The sequence below is a fragment of the Labrus bergylta genome, chromosome 3 (genome assembly GCF_963930695.1).
Source record: "Labrus bergylta chromosome 3, fLabBer1.1, whole genome shotgun sequence".
NCBI lineage: Eukaryota > Metazoa > Chordata > Actinopteri > Labriformes > Labridae > Labrus > Labrus bergylta.
Window position 1 is genome coordinate 28,761,101 of NC_089197.1, and position 19,880 is coordinate 28,780,980.

General features: G+C 38.4%; 3 protein-coding genes across 3 annotated transcripts in view; all 3 read left to right on the forward strand.

Moving 5' to 3' along the window:
• The first annotated feature begins 485 nt into the window (after positions 1–485).
• Positions 486–13,112, forward strand: LOC109992329 (nuclear receptor-binding protein). The gene is made up of 18 exons (XM_020644920.3): positions 486–644; positions 1,016–1,415; positions 1,756–1,878; positions 2,371–2,472; positions 2,609–2,698; positions 2,958–2,998; positions 3,144–3,238; positions 3,585–3,668; positions 4,666–4,724; positions 4,813–4,911; positions 5,105–5,237; positions 5,797–5,887; positions 6,211–6,261; positions 6,542–6,677; positions 6,883–6,936; positions 7,103–7,166; positions 10,353–10,408; positions 10,720–13,112. The coding sequence occupies exons 2-18, from the start codon at positions 1,182–1,184 to the stop codon at positions 10,795–10,797; spliced, it is 1,590 nt and encodes a 529-aa protein (XP_020500576.1). The 5' UTR covers positions 486–644; positions 1,016–1,181; the 3' UTR covers positions 10,798–13,112.
• Positions 13,113–13,288: 176 nt separating this feature from the next.
• krtcap3 (keratinocyte associated protein 3) lies at positions 13,289–18,387 on the forward strand. Its single transcript, XM_020637293.3, has 6 exons — positions 13,289–13,441; positions 14,539–14,723; positions 15,441–15,500; positions 15,617–15,814; positions 15,996–16,130; positions 16,351–18,387. The coding sequence occupies exons 1-6, from the start codon at positions 13,429–13,431 to the stop codon at positions 16,423–16,425; spliced, it is 666 nt and encodes a 221-aa protein (XP_020492949.1). The 5' UTR covers positions 13,289–13,428; the 3' UTR covers positions 16,426–18,387.
• A 724-nt stretch (positions 18,388–19,111) lies between these two features.
• Positions 19,112–19,880, forward strand: part of LOC109986472 (frizzled-3) — a 29,012-nt gene continuing 28,243 nt past the window's right edge. Inside the window, exon 1 of the mRNA XM_020637175.2 lies at positions 19,112–19,215. The gene's annotated coding sequence lies outside the window, so the exon portion shown is untranslated. The remainder of the gene's footprint in view (positions 19,216–19,880) is intronic.

The following is a 19,880-nucleotide window of genomic DNA, read 5'->3' on the forward strand; positions in this document are numbered from 1 at the left end:
ACAACTTCCGGTTTCGCCGACTTAACCATTTTGAGTGAACTCTTAAGTCTTCGCTTTGTGGAAAAGAATTAGCTTTAACAAGTTTGGTTTCATGTTTGTTGTGTTTGGTTTTAAATTTATGTAGAACATTTTTAATCTACTTAGCTGTATTCCTTAAGCGGTCCACTCACATCCACACTACCGTCATGGAGGGGAACTATCTTGGTTGTCATTTGAGCTGGTCGCCGTCAGCAGTGCGCTTGATTTTAAGTGATGGACGGCAACATCTCTGGGACAAAAAGCCTCAGTGTCCCAGCGTTATGTGGACCCAACACACTAGATATAGACATTTAGACAAATCATTTAATTGCGAATATAGGAATTACTTAGCCTTGCTATACAAACATTTGTTTATTTGTTATTAAATTGTATATCTGACAGTCAAGGTCCCGCTGTTTTGGACTTTTTGTTAACTCCACACCACTGCGTCTTTTGTGCGCAAACAAGCGCTCCCAAAGTGAAGCCCCACCCCTCCCACTTCTGCTGAGGGAAAGAGACTGGAAGCCCAACATATTTTATGACGAACTACATTTTTTCTTTTTAGCATAAAGCGTCTCTTTTAACTGCTTTTCATCAACATGTAACCCGAGGATATTGATCTTGCGGTAGGTAAGATGCCTGATGCTTTGTCGCTCTGTTTTATGTTCGCCATTTATTTATTTACCTCACATTAGCTTGTTTGCCGGGGAAAGTTAGCTAAGGTGTGGGAGGCTGAACTTCTGTAAGCTAACATTGAGCCCTCAAACGCATCGTTAGCTATGATATTAGGCCTACAGTAAGTTAAAATGTCTCAACTTTCAGCCTCCTTCAACAGGAATGTTTATCTGCAGCTGAGTTCAACCAATAGCATCCGATATAAGTTCATGTCAAAGTTGTAAACTAACAGAGGCAGAAAGGAACTTGAAAATATAATGCTTGTAACTTTATAGCTAAAGGTAACAATACCCCCTCTCTTTCTACATGATTCATTTGTCAGCACTCCTTCCTCCGTCAGCTGTACTTTGTTGAAAGCCAGGCCGAAGAAATGGATTTGTGACCAGCACCCAGACTGAGGAGAAAGCACTGAGGAGGCTTCCCATCATATATTGCAGCTAAAGGAGCTAAAGGCTGGACAAGAAAAGATAGCAGACTTAAAAGTCATAATGTCAGAGACACAGGAGCAAGGAGCTCCAGGTACAGAGGGAAACGTGCCAGAGGTCACGGCAGGACACATGCCCAGTAATAGTCCACAGGTACAAGATGCAGCATCTGGGGCTGCACCTTTGACCATACAGCCTCCTGTCACCACAGCAACTGAGGATGAGGATGAGAGTGAAGATGAGTCTGAGATCTTGGAGGAGAGTCCCTGTGGCCGCTGGCAGAAACGCAGAGAGGAGGTAGGATGGAGCCTTTTTTTTTAAAGTTGTTATGGGACTCATACATTGCTCTGCACTTTTTAAAGTGACCTTAAGCTTTGAGGTTGACTGGATTCATGGATGCAATAATATTGTGTGATACTTTTCTTCTTGCTGTTTAAGACAACAAAATAATATTCAAACATATCGTATTAGTTAAAATAGTTTTATATTTACTGCAGGATCATTATTAACACATATATGTTTTAGAGGGGGCAGATAATGAATGCTATTGAAGTTTTATTGTTTAATTTGTGCACGTCTTGTATTTCACTTCATTGATAAAATGTATTCTAACTTCTCTCTGGAAATTCTGTTGCAGGTGAATCAGCGTAATGTCCCAGGGATCGATGCTGCGTACTTGGCCATGGACACAGAGGAAGGTGTGGAGGTGGTTTGGAATGAAGTCATGATCTCAGAAAGAAAAAACTTCAAACCGCTGGAGGTGAGATACGGTGTCACAGAGTTTTGGTCATATAGATCTGTCCAAAGATTTAATTGTACAGTTAAATAAATGTGGACCAGTGAAAGAAAGCGAAACACATTTTCTTTGTCAACTTACCTCAGGGATCTCCAAGGAAATTAGCAAAAAGCACATTTAAGAAGCTGCATGGGAACAGCGTTGCTTGAAAATAATTATTTTCTCACTTTCATTAATATCATTAATATTTGGTGTATTTTCTGCGACATAACTTAATGTTGCAGCTCTCGTGTATAAGAACTTACCACTCGAGGCTGAGTTTTATCACCGACTGGTGTTAGAGAACAAGATCAGATGTTCAAAGCTATTTGACAACCTGCACAAGAAATGAATCTTCAGAATTTGTCCACGTGTATGGATAGATAATTCATAAAATATAACCTACCAGTAAGATAGAGAGGAGTTTAAAGTGTTGTGTAAACTGTTTTTTATGCTTCATTTCCCATGTGTGTTTAGGAGAAAGTAAAGGCAGTATTTGATAAGCTGATCCATTTGGAACATGCAAATATTGTCAAATTCCACAAGTACTGGGCGGACACAAAGGAGAACCGGGCCAGGGTGAGTCTCTGAGCTGCCAAAACACTCACTGTTGTCCCTAAAACTGGAGACATAGGCGTGTTATTGAACGTTTGACTTTCCTCATTTAAAAAAATGTAATGTAATTATATTTCCCATTCTTTCTTTCTGTCTTCAGGTGATTTTCATCACTGAGTACATGTCATCAGGGAGTTTGAAGCAGTTTTTAAAAAAGACAAAGAAGAATCACAAAACCATGAATGAAAAGGTAACACCTGAGTCTTCAGTAATAGTACTAAGTGGTGGTGAAAGTCTGACAGCTGTACCTGCACGTCACATGTTGTGATAAGTGACAGCTACTTTATCATAGGATGGACGAGAAGGTCTTTGGAAAGTGATTAAAGAAACGTTTGAATAGATCAATTGGCTGTTAGAAAAAGGAAGAACACTTATATGCAAACTGTACGCTGATTTGACCAGAGTCATAGATTCTCCATATTACAAACATACTGTGTATGCTCCTACAGGCTTGGAAGAGATGGTGCACACAGATCCTGTCTGCTCTCAGGTTGGTTTCCCCTATTCATCAATTATTTTAAATTCAAACTGGTGGTTGCTGAAGGAGAAATTCACTTTTCTTGATCATAAACAATCTGAATCATTTTGTCATGTAGTTTATTTTTGTGTTTTGTGTTTTTTCTTCGGTGCTGCAGTTATCTCCACTCATGTGATCCTCCCATCATCCACGGCAATCTGACCTGCGACACCATCTTCATCCAACACAACGGGCTCATCAAGATTGGATCAGGTATGAAGAAGCCCTTGTTTCAGTCTTGAGAGGGTATTGGGCTGGAGTGAATGATAGAATAATACTGAATTGAAGGAAGGAATATATGAACCTTTTTTTCCGAGTCCGAACCAACCAAACACATTGTGTGAGTGTAATTTAGACGTCCACTGTTGTGTGTGCACGTACTCAATGACTTGAGTGCAGCTACAAAAGCCCCATCTGCTAAAGACAGCTTCCTAACTCCACAGTACATTCTGTAGATTTAACATTTTATCTTCCTCATGCTTCATACTTACTTTTCTGAAAATGCTCCAACCTTCTTCTATCTGTCGTTTAAAGTCTTATCTCTTGTTCTCATCTGCAGTTGCTCCGGACACCATCAACAGCCATGTGAAGACGTGTCATGAGGAGCAGAAGAACCTGCATTTCTATGCACCAGAATATGGAGGTAGACACAATTTAAAAGACATTTTGAAGTCACTTCAGGGCTGAGCTCCAGAATAAACCAGACTATGCAGATGTGTTGAAAAATCTCTTAAAACAATCCTTTTTTTTCATTTTATTCACCAAACTATGTGGTCTCTCACAACATTAAACCATGTATTGGATTAAAAAAAGTACAGTTCAATCATGATAACATACTTTTCATGTTTTTCTTTGGTTTACAACATAACATGGCAGAAATGTCATTGAATTAAACCCTTTTCACAAATACAGAAATCTCCTGAAAATCTCCGGAGATTAGGCTACCCGGAGGGGCTTTAGGCTATATGTGAACGCAAACAGCCAAATTTTTCACGCAAACTTCACCCGGAGTTTATCCTGCCTTGTTTTTTTTAAGTCACGTCTTACCTCAGGAAATCCCCCGACCCCCCTCCCGTCTGACAGGGATAGTCCCCCGCTGTGAGGAGCATATGTGGACGGCTAGGTCGGGAGAATCTCCGGAGAAGTCCTCCTGTAAATATCTAGATATTATCCGGAGTGCATATGTGCAATCAGCTATATCGTTACATGTGCTGGCTAAGCATTTGATACTGACGTTTGTAGACAAAGGTACTCAATGCTGAGGACACAATTTGGTCACTATACAGTATACATCAGTGAGGCGCCCATTTGATAAACCCGGTGATGTCTTTGCTCTTGCTGCTCATATATTGTGGGGCCATTAGGGTCATGTAGTAGGTTAGGTGAGGGGTCAGCAGGCCATAACTGGAAGGAAGGGTTTCCTCACTGAGTACTTATCCTTTTCATGAGGGCACAAGCATCTTGTGTTTTATTTTAAATTCCGCACTAAATGTTTTTGTGTCTGCATTTTGATTGCAGTCTTATCATGAAAAAGCGCTGATTCAAACCTTTATGAATGCTTTTTGTTATAGTTTGAGGTCTAAAATAATGATTAAACAATGAAATAACATTAGTTCATTTTCTGCCTATTCTTTCTTAAGCTGATGATGATGTCACCACAGCTGTAGACATCTACTCCTTTGGCATGTGTGCCTTAGAGGTGAGACTATGGGACTCATGTTAAATGATGGAATGGCCTGTGTCTTTCCGTAATGCAACTCATTGATGTGAGTGTTGGTGTGCTTCAGATGGCGCTCTTGGAAATCCAGGGGAATGGAGAGTCCTCCTATGTCTCTCAGGAGGCCATCACCAATGCCATTCAGTTACTAGAGGACCCGCTGCAGAGGGTGAGATGAAGACAGCAGACTTATGTTTATGTTTGTATGTTCATGAGTATCTTGACAAATAATGCCAGTATAAACTGCCTCCTTGCTTTACATTAAACCTATCCCTTAGCTTTGATGATGAACATCTAATTAGGTAAACAAGTCACCTTTGCAGAGGTGTGAGACTAAAATGTTTGTTTTGTTTTTTTTGCAGGAGTTAATCCAGAAGTGCCTCGAGTGTGATCCCAGTACGAGGCCTACAGCCAGAGAGATGCTGTTTAATCAGGCTTTGTTTGAAGTACCGCTGCTAAAACTGCTGGCTGCACATTGTATTGTCAGCCACCAACGTGAGTGTTTAACATACACATACAAAAATACCAGAACACAGAGTAACAGTTTTGATAATCTGGACCAAAGACTGCATAGATGATGTGAACATAGACTCTTAATCTCAAAGTTAAAGCAAATACAGAAGGGCCTTCAACCTGCATTCTCTCTAATGTCCACAAGGTGGAGGCTCTATTGTTTGCAAACAGATGAGCCTACCTGTATGTTATGAAGAGTTTTTTTTATGGTTCAGTTAATATTTTGCTGATGATCCTATGGCCTCTTAAATACAGCAAGATGTTTTACTTTGTCAATAGTATTCCCATTTCTAGTGAAATAGATGATAAGACCTTAAGAAATGAGGTGAGTTGTGATAATGACTAAGTTTATTCCTTATTACGTTTTATTTCCACACAAACTGAAGCACTGGACCATCTGATACAAAAACCACTTACATTCAGTGTGGGATTTTTCCTTTTCTTTTACATGATCAGATAAAACTAATAATAAGTTATTAAATTATACATTTAAAAAAAGATTGATCCTAACAGCCAATTTGTTTGTTTTATTATTATCCAGACATGATTCCTGAGAATGCCCTGCAGGAGATAACCAAGAACCTGGACCCCAACCTAGTCATCGCTGAGACAAGAGAGGACGTTCAGCTTAAGTAAGCTAATAATAATGAAAGATAATTCAGTAACAACAGATACAAATGTTTTACTTAGAATCAGAATCCGATTCTGATAAAAGCAGCACTCATGCATTTCTTTATGTTTAGCAAAGGTAGCAAAAGTAAAAGAACATTGAAGACACCATCAAATAGACCCTGATGTCATTGATTTGGAATGTCTTACATTTTGTGTTTTTAACAATTTGTAATTACTTAAATATGCAAATCCTTACTTATTATTTTGTATAAAACATCTCATTCTGCTGGGATTTAAAAACCTCAAACTGTAGAATGAATATTTTCCTTGTTTTTCCCTTTAGGCTTTCACAGTTTCCTGCTTTAGAGCTTGATAAATTCCTTGAGGATGTGAGGTAAGACATACTGCGCTCCTAATTTCAATTTATGTAAGACCTGAAGGCACAACACTTTGACACCACATGGGGGCAGCATTGGACCATTTTTATTATGTTCTTTGTTTTCAGTCCTCTTTCAAAACAATATCTAAATGTGATTTAGTTTTCCATTTTTGTATTACATCCTATAACTCCGATATTTTTTTCCATCTTCATATCTTCTCATTTCTTTGTCTCATCCATGTATCATGTTTTCTTCATCCTTCACTTTCTTGTTCTCTCTATCTCGCTGTATCAGGAATGGTATTTATCCAATGACAGCCTTCGGGTTGCCCTGTTCTCAGCAGCCTCAACCTGAGACTGTTCAATCTCCCGTTGTTGTCCCCTTGGTCAAATCCCCGACCCCTGAACCTGCAGAGCTGGAGACACGACGGGTCCGTACAACACATTGTCCTATATGTTACAAAATGATGATACAGTAAAAAGAAAAACTCTTCATTCTGTTAACTTGTTTTCTTAAATGTCATCTTGCTGAATCAAGATACATACTGAACATTTGATGGACTTAAGCACTCTTCTGAAAATGTACTAACACTAGCATAGTTCCATGCATATTGAGCTTTCATATTTCTTCTGCAGGTCGTTCATATGCAGTGTAATGTTGAGTCAGTGGAGGAGGGAGCCAAGTTTCATGTAAGTCTCTGACAACATTTACAATGTGATAACTTATTGTTTAACCTATTCAGAGTGTAAAATATGCTGTAGGTTAATAACCAACATGATGTCATATTTCAGTTCCTAGTCATACAAAAGTTAAAAAATATGAGATTTGCCTTTTTTTGTCTGTTTCTCCTTTTAGTTAACGTTACTGCTGAAACTGGAGGATAAACTGAATAGACATCTAAGCTGTGACATGTTACCTCGTAAGACCAAATCTCATATCGCACTCTGACACTCTACCTCTGAGCTTAAAGTAGTTAGTAATGTTGTTGTCGTGACCCTACCGATGAAAATGTTCACCCAGCTACCAGAGTTTCTGGTTAAGTTTTGTTACATCAACGGGAAGCTGGACTGCTCAGTCAACAGAACAACCTTTGGCATTTCCACAAGTCTAAAACACAGTGTGTGCTGCAATCTGAAAACCAAATGATATTGTTGAAGTTGTAAAATTAGGAGAAGTTAGAGGAGTGTAAAGGCTATTCTTTCAGGTGTATATCTGAGTGTGTGTTTTCTCACATTTGTCCCCATACTAGCACTTTTACAGGTGTGTAAAATATCAGTACCAGAAAGCAAACAGTATTTGCCGTTCTTGTTTGGTTAGGGAATGACAAGTCTTTGTGTGTACGTTTGCAGAATGTTCTTTCTCAAGTGAAAACACTCCTGAACCTTCAGAGTTTACAGATTTTTTTAGAAGTGCCTTTTTTTTTAGTCGATCTTACACGTTTTGATTTATAGCTAGGGTTGTGGGTGATTTGTAGAGTTACATTTGACTTTAGGTGTTGATAAAAGAAACATTTCTGTTAGTTTTAGTTTGAATAATATTGTTATTAGTGGAGGTCACTGAACTCTCAGAATTTACCACACAGCGCTTTGTATACAGTAGCTCTCCGTGTGTGTGCTCTTGGGCATGGAGGAAAGCGGGAGTGAGGTTCCAGTGGCGTCACAATATACAGCATGCAAGACTATTTTAGGCAGGGAGACTGACTGTCGTGTATGTGTCATGAAAACCTTTCACCTCTATTTTGGACAAAAAATGTTGGACTGCATACAGGAGGAGATTTTATAATGGCCATAGGGGCTTATTGAATGATAAAGGCATTCAATCAGTTGAAAGCATTTTAGGTAAAAACAACAACAAGAGTCCTCCTTGAATTGTCTGCGGATCTGTATTATTGAATGTGTCGATTGGAAATTTAGGATTTTCAGCTAAATGCTGTGCATGAAACTATAGCAAATGGAAGCAAATGAGAAAAGTTTTCAAAAACAACATGATCAGATTAAGTTGGTATGATCCAATGTGTACATTCACGCACAGGTATGGTAGGCATGTCTAATGTTGCAGGCGTGTGGGGAATGCCTGGTCTGTGAAAGGCTGCAGCTGACAGCTGTCACCTCCTGTGTCAGAAGCTGACCAGCTCTTCCCAGGCTTTCATCTCCATGTCTCTCACTGATACACTCACGCGCGCACACGCACACCCATGCACATACACATCCATATGATGTTATCTCTGTTCTGTCTTCCCACTGTTTCTCAGATTATATGCATGTTCTTGACACTCCTACCCTTAATACCACTTGCAGTCTTGCACACATGTACTGTAGCTTAAAATCAGTGCACACTAGTACACACTAGTTCACCTCGCAGACACACCCTGTCCTCTTTGTAAACAGTTCCTCCTGATGATATCTGAGGATTTTCTTTCAAGCGTTTCTTGTCAACATGCCAAAGTCCAAAGTCACATTAACTAACTGATCCATTAGATTTCCCCCCTTGTCCTTCCTTTTAGGATGTCTTTCCTACAGTCTATTTCGATGAAATCACAAATGAAGGTTGTTTTTTCCTCAGTGGAAATTGTAAGAGATAGAATATCTGAAACCACAGAAGCAAGCAACTGCCTCCCTCCACAGTAATATCTGTTGCACCATCATGTAGCTTAGGACTGCAGTTATTTTTCTTTTCTTGTAGTTGACAGTTCAACCATCCCTTTCACTTTTTTGTCTGGTCCCAGCCACATTCCTGGTGCCATGGTAAATTGACCACATGGTTATTAAAAATCAGTAGACCATGACAACTCCTCTGCTCAATAGACTGAAGGAATGACTCAACTCAAGGAAGTGACTATTAAGAGTGATAACAAAGCTAAATCCCACTGGCATTGAATACTATCCCTGTTCTAAGAGACATGTCTGAAATGTGAGGATGTTTATGCAGACGTATCTCCATGTTTTCTGGGGAAAGTGGGCATTCAGTTGTGAACCTTGTGTATATTTTGTGTCTTCTATTGATGCTCTTTGTAGTTCAGTTCTTTGTGGACTTACTTTCCCTCAGCTTTCCTCATACTCACCAAAGGCAATGTGTTGTTACTCTTCCCAGCAGGAAAAATACTGTAAGAGCAGGAAATCATTTTCTACTATGCTGCTGACACAAATTTTATCTCTGCCTACTAGATTAAATTGTTTCTGTGTAAATGTTGAATGTGTAGTCTCAAAAGAAATATTACCTAAAAAGTTCTGGCAATGCTTTAGTTAAAGAATTAAAAAATGGGATAAACTCTATGTGGGGGTAAATTAGATTTGGGGATGAAAACAGGGCTCAGTAGTGTTTTGGAAAAGATCTACAAATATCAGCCAAGAAAGAAAGTACTGGATTCTAAAACTGAAGAAAGGCAACCGGGCTTAGCTAGGTCCGTTATATCATTAAGCCTTTAACAGCCTGGCCAAAATGAAATACTTATAAACCGATAATGCTGTAATGAAGACCATGCTGGTTGGCATACTTTTTCACTTTTCCTGCCAGGCTCTTCCCTTTTTCAACCATTCAATGAAATACATAAAAACTAATCATATGGTGCCAAATCAGAGCAAAGTTATTTAATTAAACTTTACATCCAGAGCAGGTCTAGGCTATACTCTTTCCATTGGTATTGTTTTGTTGTTGTTGTTTATGTCTTAACTACAATAACCACAAGGGAAACTGTACCATGAACCTGGTAGAGTTAAGCTGAGGCAGACATGTCTATAAAATACAATTCTACAATTCACTTAGCAGACGCTTTTATCCAAAGCGACGTACATCAGAGAGTAAGAACAACACAAGAAAGGATCTAGAGACGAGGAAACAGGTCAGTAAGAGCAAACGATCAGCTTTGAGTCTGATTGGACACACAGGTGCTGACAGGCACAGAGGCAAAGCACAACATTGACGGCAGTTCTTGAGAGCTCTTATCAGTATAGAAACCATCTTAAAATCATTGTTATCAAACAAAAACTATCGTCATTACCATCATCATTAAGGTTGCAGGTATTCATGATAGAGCTGGGTCTTTAGCTTTTTCTTAAAGGTGCATTAAAAAAAATAATAATACTAACTGTGCTGGTGTGTGTTTCAGATGAAAATGTTCAAGAGTTGGCTGAAGAGCTGGTGGAGCTGGGCTTAATCAGTGAGGTGGGTGTTTTCAGATTTACATTAAAAGTGTGTGTGATACTTCATGAAAGTGTGCTATTTCTGTACCACACTGAAAAATTCTGTTCGTTGACTATAGGTGACTATCTTGTGTACCCTCCAAAATGAGCACACTTTACCATCTAAGTTAAAGATGCACATATGTCTTTTATGTGCTCATCATCCCACATGAACGATTTATGTTCACTCTTGTATATATGATAAGAGTTCATGTAGCCATATGACTCATTATTTGGATATTTTAAACAGATTCATGCCCTGTGCATCATTGAAAATGTTTTTGTTCTCAACAGGTGGACCAAAACAAAGTATCCTCTCTACTGGAAGAAACATTCAGCCAAGCTCTAGCAACGCTACCCTCGACCGTGTAACCCCCTCCTCAAAAATACACTCTTTCAACGCTGTTACATGTTGTATTAGGTTACTGAACACAGTAACTTTATTTAATGCCTTTTTATGTATTTTCTACTAAGCCTTAGGAGGAAATGTGACCAAAAGAGTGAGTATTTCCCTCTGCTCTGATTAAAACTTCCTAAAAGCGCACAAAACTTCATCATTAAGCCACTTTTAGAGTCCGGGGGAGTCTTACGAAGTCACCTGGAGTGACTTCACATTTTTATTTCAAAGGTCAAAGCATAAATGTAAAGTGTGTTTTATGTGTGGTATTCTTCTCAAGGAGTTGGCATCTAAGTTTGCTTTTAAGTTAAATTAAAAGGTAAACCTCATTAATGCTGCAAGAGACACTTGATCACCACAATACTGACAGGGTTACTTGCAGCTTTATGTTAAAGCCTACTTTTTCTCAAGGGTACAGTTATATTTAAGTGTGGTGTATTTACATTGATTAACATTATAATGGTCCGTGTCTATAAACATAAACAACCTGAGTTCTCTTCACTGGAGTTACACCACAGTCAAACTCGATGTTATAATGGTGGAGTCCACACGAACAAATCTACAGATTTGCTCACAATGAAAGGTTACATTTCTATCTAAAAGATATTTCCAAAATAAGAAAATACGTTGTTTATTTTCTGGGTCCATATGTCATATGTGCTTATACCTCTTAAATGACTCTATTTTATTTAATCTCAAACGAGAGAAATGTCCCAGCCCTCTGGCTTTTGTGATGACCAATCTGTCAGCCATCAGATTCAATACATGCAAAAGGTTGGAAGCCTGAATGGTCACTTTCTCACTTTAGTTTATTAATTGACGAATACCCCTGACTTATAACTTTAAAAGGCCTTTGACACAGAATGTGTGTTCACCAGTGCCTGTCACGTATTTTGGGAGGCATCACTCCAATTGTATCTGGAAAGAATAGATATTTGGTTACTTTAGGTACTGTGAACATGGTGTTACTGAATTTCTGTTAGTGTGAATTTGTTTTTTATTTTATTTTTTCTCCTCTAATTGCTTCATGCTAGACCTATACGCGCATGCCTTTAAAGTCCTCTTGTCTAAGTTTGTTATAGTTATGTCATTCGTTGTTTTGATGTTTGCTGCTCGTTGGGTTCACACATGCGTCTCTGCCTTTTAAAATCCATTCATGTGGGATTTGTGTACTGAACTTGGCTGCCATAATGCTGTAGGAAGAGGACCTGCCCTGGTGAATATTTTATTTATGTCATAGATGCTGTATATAATGTCTTTTTCTTGACCATTTCTTTTTCATTTCAGTCAGAGACCATATGGATGAGAGTCTTAGCCAACACATGTTTTTTTTTTTCTTCTCTATGGTTTTTCTTTTGATCAACTCTTGATAGACCTGAAACTAAGTGGGTTGACATCACCCTTCACTGACTGCAGCATCCCCTCAACTTAAACACAGCGTTTTGCATCATATATGGCTTGTTAAGACCTGTATTTAGATCAGGGAGTTGCCTGTGGCCTTTTTGTCACAGTTTGGCTCTTTGTTATTTTCATCTGGTACTACTGTGTCTAAAAAGCTCATACAGTTCAGGACATGAAAACAAGCAGAAAGAATGCAAAGAAAATATCGCACGAGGTACAATTTAAAGCAATACATTACATTTTTAATTATTACTACTTTGAGGTGTCTTCTAAATACAATCCCAATGTCATTGAACTAATATTGCATGAGCTTGCATGCAATATTAGTTAATGTTGAATTATTACGGTCACTCCAGTCATATATATTTAGGCCACTGCTGTACTTCAATCTGCCTTTTTTCACTTTTGCTTCATGTATTACCTGTAGTCATTGATGATGTATTGTTTATATTATTGGGGCTTTGCTTGAATGTCTATTTGTGAACTGCTATGATTGTATATTCCAAAGATATGTTTTAGAGTCAGCCATGAGAATGTAAAATCATCACTTCTTGGATAGAGAAGTGGTAACAAATGTGATCACCAGAGCAGCTTTATACATCTCCCCCCTCTTGCTCTCTCACTTTCTCTCTCTCTCTCTCTCTCTCTTTCCCTCTCTCTCTCTCTTCCACCCAAAGTATTGGTGGTGATGAAACCGGTTATTAAATAATCATAACGGGTGTGCAGCCTTAGCCTGTCATTCAAAGATGTGAGCCAATGGTTAAATATGGAAAGTCTATATTTTGTAAATGTGCGAATGTCAGTAAACATGTGTGTATTTTCTCAAACTTGTAATCTGACAAAATCAGCAAAGTATGAAAGTTCTTTCAAATAAATGTCTGAAATATAACCCCTTGTTCATTTTATCAGGTGTGGATGAAAGGCTTGTTTCTTTGGTTTCTTCAACTTTCCCCTTTCGTGTGAGAGACTCTTTCCCGGGTCTTTGTCTTTGCGAATGTAATACAGCAGATCAGCTTGTGAGAATTGTAAAAGCGGCAGCTGCGCCCCTCAGCGTCCAGCAGGCCGCAGGTAACTTACAGGTGCTGTCCCTGACGTCATACAGGAAGTGGACAGAGGGACGTTAGGGCTTCTTCTGTGGTCGAGCAGCTACCCGAAAGTCACTGATATTGATTTATTGAAAGGAAAGTGTGTGAAGCGCGGAAGAGATGTGCACTTTTGGTGAGTGATTTTTGGATGGCATATTATTGCGTGGGTTAATAATGTCCACACAGTGAGTCCAGCGCGAGTTTTCTGACCACGGGCCTGCTGCTGGCTGATGTGGTTTCATTTTGAAAAGCTCTTAGTGACCGATTTGAATTGTAATGATTCTGATGTAATGATTCTGGTGTATCTTTGGAGTAGATGTGATGTGATAGTTATACATATAGACTGACAAGTGAAGAGCAATAATCCATAGTTTGAACGTTTTGAAGGCATCATTGACACCCACACTACACCCTCCTATCTGTGACTCACTCGGTTCATAAGAGCTCCCCCACAGTGAGTGCAGCCTTTCTATGCAAATTCATTTGTTCCATCCATGCAGTAAACTGTTGAATGGTATCTATGCTCGTTTAGACAAATAATGTGTCCTTATATTTAGTTCAAATAATTTGTGATGTTTTGTTTGTATGGGCCTACGTTTACCAAGATTGGATTCTATTTCAAATAGAGGTAAAGACATCACATACAGAAGTCTATAATTTGCTTAAATATTATAGAAGGAAAGGAAATTAAGTATATTTTCTGCATATAAAGGCTAGGCTACATAAATGCATGTCACTTATAAATGTATACATTATGTTCATTTATGTACATTTATTCAATGTGTTTACTCTTAAATACAGTAAATGTACATAGTAGTTGTAAATAAAAAACAGAAACAGTGTGGCAGTGTAGATCTATGACGTTTATGGTCATTTAGAAAAGTATTACTGACAAAATGACTTTTTTTTTTTACCTAAATCAAAAGTAGCCTCCTTGTTAATCATTTTGCTGAAAAATGGAAGTAAAAAAACGTTTTGCTGATTATTTGTTTTTGTATTTTCCGCCCCTGAATATTTTTAAGATTATAAAAATCTAAATATATTATATTTTTAGCATCCATTAAGGTGCGTTAGAGAATACTGAAGTAGTTTTGTATATTTTGTTCAATATGGGGGGGAGATGACATGGATTTTAATATCTTCTTACCAGCCTTTTCCAAGCGTTCATCTAAGCTATGTCACAGCTGTTATTTTGATGTAAATAATATTTCTTGCACTTCTGTCATTCAGATAAGGAAAAAGGGCCTGGCAGGCTGATGAAAATGGGATTGACTCTCATACTGATCGGCCATATTAATTTCATACTTGGTGCTATCGTCCATGGGAATGTTCTTCGTCACATTTCCAAACCGAGCCAGCACATCAGCACAGAGTACACTGTGACCAACATCATCGCTGTCACCTCTGGCCTGCTCGTGAGTAAACAGATGATATGTACATTCTTTGTTTGGGTGTCTAATTTGCGGTCTTCACTTGATTTTGGCAGATCAATGAAAATGTAACAATTTATGTATATCATATCAGATATAAATAACATCATTGATTTCAGAACAACATATTTACCAACATAAAAATGCTCCAGTACTTTGCACTGTTAGCTCTGTTAAGTGTTGTGTTTTTTCCCTTGCAATCAAGACTGAACTTGCCTACATTAAGAGAGCTGGTTTTTCAAACCAGTCTCTGTCTGCCTAAGGGCAGGCTTCATGAACTAATGACGATGATCAGATAATCTGGCAGCTGCTGATGAGGAGTTGGTGTAAATGTCAAATTTATTTGAAAATGTGCTCCATGTCATGTACTCACATCAGTATTACATGATTTACAGCGAAAACAAGTTATAAAATACATTTTATTAGCACTGCTTTCTCTGCTGTTTTAAGTTTGAGGATCTTTTCTTTATTTGTGTCTGATGTCTGATTAGCCTTAAATCTGAGTGAAACTGCAGCGTCACATGCATGGGGCCAAGGCTATTACTAGTGGAGACAATAAAAAAACAGTGCACTGTAGTAGCGTTGCTAATCTTATAGAATCATCCTAATCAGATTAGGTTGTTATTGCCTAGTTTACACAAACAAGGAATTTGACTCAAAGCAATTAAAAAATGAAATCCTCATGTCATTTATATTGAACAGAGCATTGCCACAGGGATAATTGCCATTGTGATGTCAAGGAACCTTCATGTGTTACAACTGGTAAGAATTGTATTTGACTTTTCCTCTTGATGAGATCTCGTTTATTCATTCTCTATTCTCAAACTTATCAATCGTAACTTCACTCCTGTTTTTATATGATGTCATTGTGTCTCCAGCAAATAGGACTTCTAATAGCCTCCGTCCTGAATGCCCTGCTCTCAGCTGCATGTTGTGTTGGGTTCTTCTTGGCCATCAGTATTACTGTTGCCCACAATGGGCAGGGTTTGATGCTGGGATGCAATGACACAGAAGTGCCAATCAATGCTCGGTCACCAGTCAGTGCCCGATGCCCGTTTGATACAACACGAATCTATGTAAGTCATAACTTTCTTCTTATACTTACTTTTCTAATAAAGATTCCTCCTCAATTTATCTTTTCCCTTTGATGATCTCTGTCTGAAACATTGAAACCAATCAAAGCATCACAAGAGAAACCTTTCGCTGTTACTTTAATTTGCATTTCCCCCCTCTCTTTCATAACTTCTGCTCTGTAAGGACACCACCATGGCTCTGTGGGTCCCCTGTACTGGGTTAGCAGCGTTTGAGACTGGACTGTCTGTCTGGTGCTTCATTGTTGGATTGGCTCTCAGAGGGGTGGAGCCGTGTAGGAAGAGCTACATCAAAGAGCAGGTGTGTGTGTCTTTGTGCGTTGGGGCAGGTAGGTATCCTTGAAGGGTGTAACTGCTGCTGTGAGTCTGTCCGTACCTTTGTCTGACCCAGACCTCAACACACATACAACTTATCCCCTCTCATGAACTACTAGCGAGTCTGTCACACTCTGTTTCCCTGAATTGAAAGAGTATAAACCACTTTATTTAACACTGACTGATCCTGTTTGTCTCTCATCCAGTTGGAGGGAGAGGCTGAGTGTTCTCCCTACAGCCAGAACCTGATTGGACAGCGATCAAACCCTGACGCCTACTGAACAAAAAAGAAGGAAAGACTCCACTCCATAGACAAGCACAGCTAAATCCCACAGGCATGCTTCTTATGGAGACTAGATTTTATTCAGTAGTCGGCTAGACAGAAGTAAAATCTGTTCTAAACAAACTGTTTTTGGCTTTGTGGTATCACAATGCTGCATACCAATGGCTGTTTGCTTTCCTCCTCATACCAAAAAGCTAACCCTAACTCTTCAATTGTTAATTCTTGAACAGTTATTCACATAATGTGCCTCTTAAGATGGTGCTTTCTATGTAATGAAGATATTATTGTCTGAAGATTGTGATCAAGTTTGCAAAAGCTAAAATGAGATGTACTCCTTTGTTTATGAAGTTCTTTTTTCTTTTTTAAATCTTGTGAGAATCTGTTTTAAAGTATATTTTAGCTTGTATGAACTTCATTTCAATGTTTTTAATATTTGACATTTTGCTGAGACTCTTAAGCACTCCAATGTTCTGTTTCTCAGACCATACTCACCAATGTTTGACCACAAATCATTGTTGTTTTTGCCATCGGTTTCTGCTCATCAAGTAAACTGTAATTTTAGACATATTATAGAAATTGTGATGCATGCAATTGAATACCAAAATCTTTTTTTTTTACTATGTTTATGTGCAGTATTTGGCTTTAAATTAAATAGGAAGATCTTAATCGGACTTCTTGGATTTGCATTGAACTAGTCCATTCTAAGGACATTATAGGTGTGACACAGGATTTTCCACTTCTACTTGATGATGTAGTCAAACCATTGACTAGTTGAAAGTAGCTTTACTAGTACAACATTTGTATCTATTTATGTAGCTTTTCTTTGTTTTTCTCTTAGCACGTCTATATTTGTTATGCTTGTGCTATTTACAAGAATAAGCTTCATATACTTTTTTGTTGCATTCATGTCTAGTAACTGATGCAGTGATGAAATTATTACAGAGGAGAAACTGAAATAACAAATTTAGATCTCCTTCCCTGTAAGCATGGAGTTGCAGTAGGTCTCAAATGCAGTGCCATGGAGATTTTGTGAGTATGTTCTTGTTTTTGGTTGTTTTTTTGGAAAAATGCTTTGACCAGCTAAAATTGAGCATAATCTGGATTGCAGCAGAGCTGTGTGTTGATGCGTGCATTAGTGTATGTACAGTATTGCGGTTGAATGTCAAGTGGGGTCATGTAAAGAGGTTAAATCAGTATGTGGGCCAGCTGCCTCAGCTGGCATAGAACCCCCCACAAGTCCACGACAGAAAAGATCAGATCAGCCATGAAACGGTTAATCTAGAGATGTGCTCAATTGTGTGGAATGGAATCATAGCACGCAGTCCTAATCCTGAGGCTGTAAGGGATAAATATTGACATCGTGTTGACGGATACAATCACAACATGTCTGTGTGGCCGTTTCAGTCATGGTTCATGGTTTTCAGAAAGATATCTACATTAAAAAAGTATTGAGTAGGATGTTGTCCATCTTTAAGCCTACTATAATAATTTTAATTTGAATAGCTGACCATTTAATCTTACTCACTTGTGATAAGGTATTCAGTATAACTTGGTCTATCATCGACTTCATGAAAAACATATTTGAAAACGTAAATTGAATGCAAATAGTTAATTGACTTTAGCTCTGCTCTATGATTATCACCATAAAGACATTTAATGGCAATCTGAATATACTTATAGGTATATAGGTTCGCACACAAATTTTCTCAATTTAATTGTTAATTAAATTATTTGAATATGTGATAGTCTAACAGGACTTTTGACTTTCCTAATGATTCAGCCTATAACTGTGGAATCCCTAACATTGACCATATTTATGGTCTTTCTTTTCATTTTTTCATTTTTCATTTTTTAATCAACTCGTGGATGTACTGCACATTTAATGTTTTTGCCTGCAATTTTGTACAATTCTGTAATTTGAATTAATGTATGTTTTGAATAAATTTTTACTATAATGTTACCTTTATGGTAATTTTCTGCTTTACAGTATGTTGACACCAAGGTTACCGGAAGGCTGCTGGCCCATCTTGTACCAAGCCACTGAGAGATTTAATTATATTTTTGCCTTCTCTTCTTGTTTTTTTCTTTGTTTTTTCAATTGTGTATTCACCCTTTGTGTCTTGTCAGACACTATCTATGGTGGAATTTCATTTAAGCCCTAAAAGCTTCCATTTGACCCTGAGGAGGATGATGAGTTCCTGCTGGCTCATGTGCTGTTGAGTCCTTGGGCACATATTTGTCACTCAAGAAGTGTTTTGATTATTGTATATTCTTTTAAACGTAAACCCACGAAATTGTAATTAAAAATATATATTTGAAACAGATCATTAAAATAAAATTATTTTCATCAAGAATAATTGGAGGGGGTCTATTTAATTTATTAATCAAGGACACAAAGCACTAAGGTGTTCTTACTTATGGTAATTTTGTTAAACCTGTAAAAATAATAATAATAATAATAATTTATCAGTTAGAATCGAGTCTGATAGGTAGCCAATCGCGCTATTTAAAAAATAATTGCATAGTATGCTGTTTAATATGGCGCACGCCAAGACATACCCGTCACAGATCTGTAGGATATTTGTATTATAAAAAGCAAAAGAGAGCATTGAATGTCCAGTCTGGAGGCAGGGGCCAATTTAATGATGTCTGCGCGGTCACGACGAGTCCGCGATCACGATGTGTGGGCTGCACGCTGCAGGCTGCAGGCAACCAGCTGCAAACAGTGAACAACCAAGTGCTGCAGTGAACGGAGCCGAGGAGCCGCTCGATGTGCTGCACAGAGAAGGTAAAGCATTTATTATTGTTACGTTAGACAGGAACTTTAGGATTAAGCTCAAACATTATTGTAGATAAGAAAGGAATACTTGGACTGCTGATGATTTCAAGGAATCGTGCGCACTAATATCGCGCTGTAGGGCTGAAGACACTGCGGGGACACACGCTCTCTTGCTGTGACTCTGGCACCGTGTGTGATTGTTGCTTTAGTGGAGCGACCTTACCTCACTGTTGCCTAGGCTACCTTAAAAAGGTCGATAACACAGGTATGGGCAATGAGGATGTGAGATGTAACGTTTACCGGACAGTCGTGCTCCTCCTGCTTCGTAATAATTAACGTTATCAATTTTACGTCAATTTCAGAGTGATTTACGTCGATCAGCTTGTCGACTGAGAGTAGTTTGACGCGAGTGAAATTAAAACTCACGATGAACGCACACGCTGATATTTCAATAGCATGCTGCTCTAGCTCATTTGTGTGGTTTACTGTGATAGTAAACTAGAAAGACACCCTGTTGAAGAGTGTGTGAAACATCGCAGGGGAGCGTTAGTGTTGCCCGGCCAACCTCACACAAACATGAGAGTGGGGGAGTGTCTGATCGTCCTCAGGTGTAACCTTCTCATTAACCTGCACACTACACTACTAGATGTTATGGTTTGCTTTGGACATATCCT

Bases quoted from the DNA above. Each gene is read 5' to 3' on its own strand.
- LOC109992329 (XM_020644920.3), top strand. From the start codon at position 1,182: ATGTCAGAGACACAGGAGCAAGGAGCTCCAGGTACAGAGGGAAACGTG. The intron at 1,879-2,370 runs GTGAGATACGGT...ATGTGTGTTTAG, and splicing joins AAAACTTCAAACCGCTGGAG to GAGAAAGTAAAGGCAGTATT. The intron at 10,409-10,719 runs GTGGGTGTTTTC...TGTTCTCAACAG, and splicing joins AGCTGGGCTTAATCAGTGAG to GTGGACCAAAACAAAGTATC.
- krtcap3 (XM_020637293.3), top strand. The intron at 15,501-15,616 runs GTAAGAATTGTA...TTGTGTCTCCAG, and splicing joins ACCTTCATGTGTTACAACTG to CAAATAGGACTTCTAATAGC. The intron at 16,131-16,350 runs GTGTGTGTGTCT...TCTCTCATCCAG, and splicing joins AGAGCTACATCAAAGAGCAG to TTGGAGGGAGAGGCTGAGTG.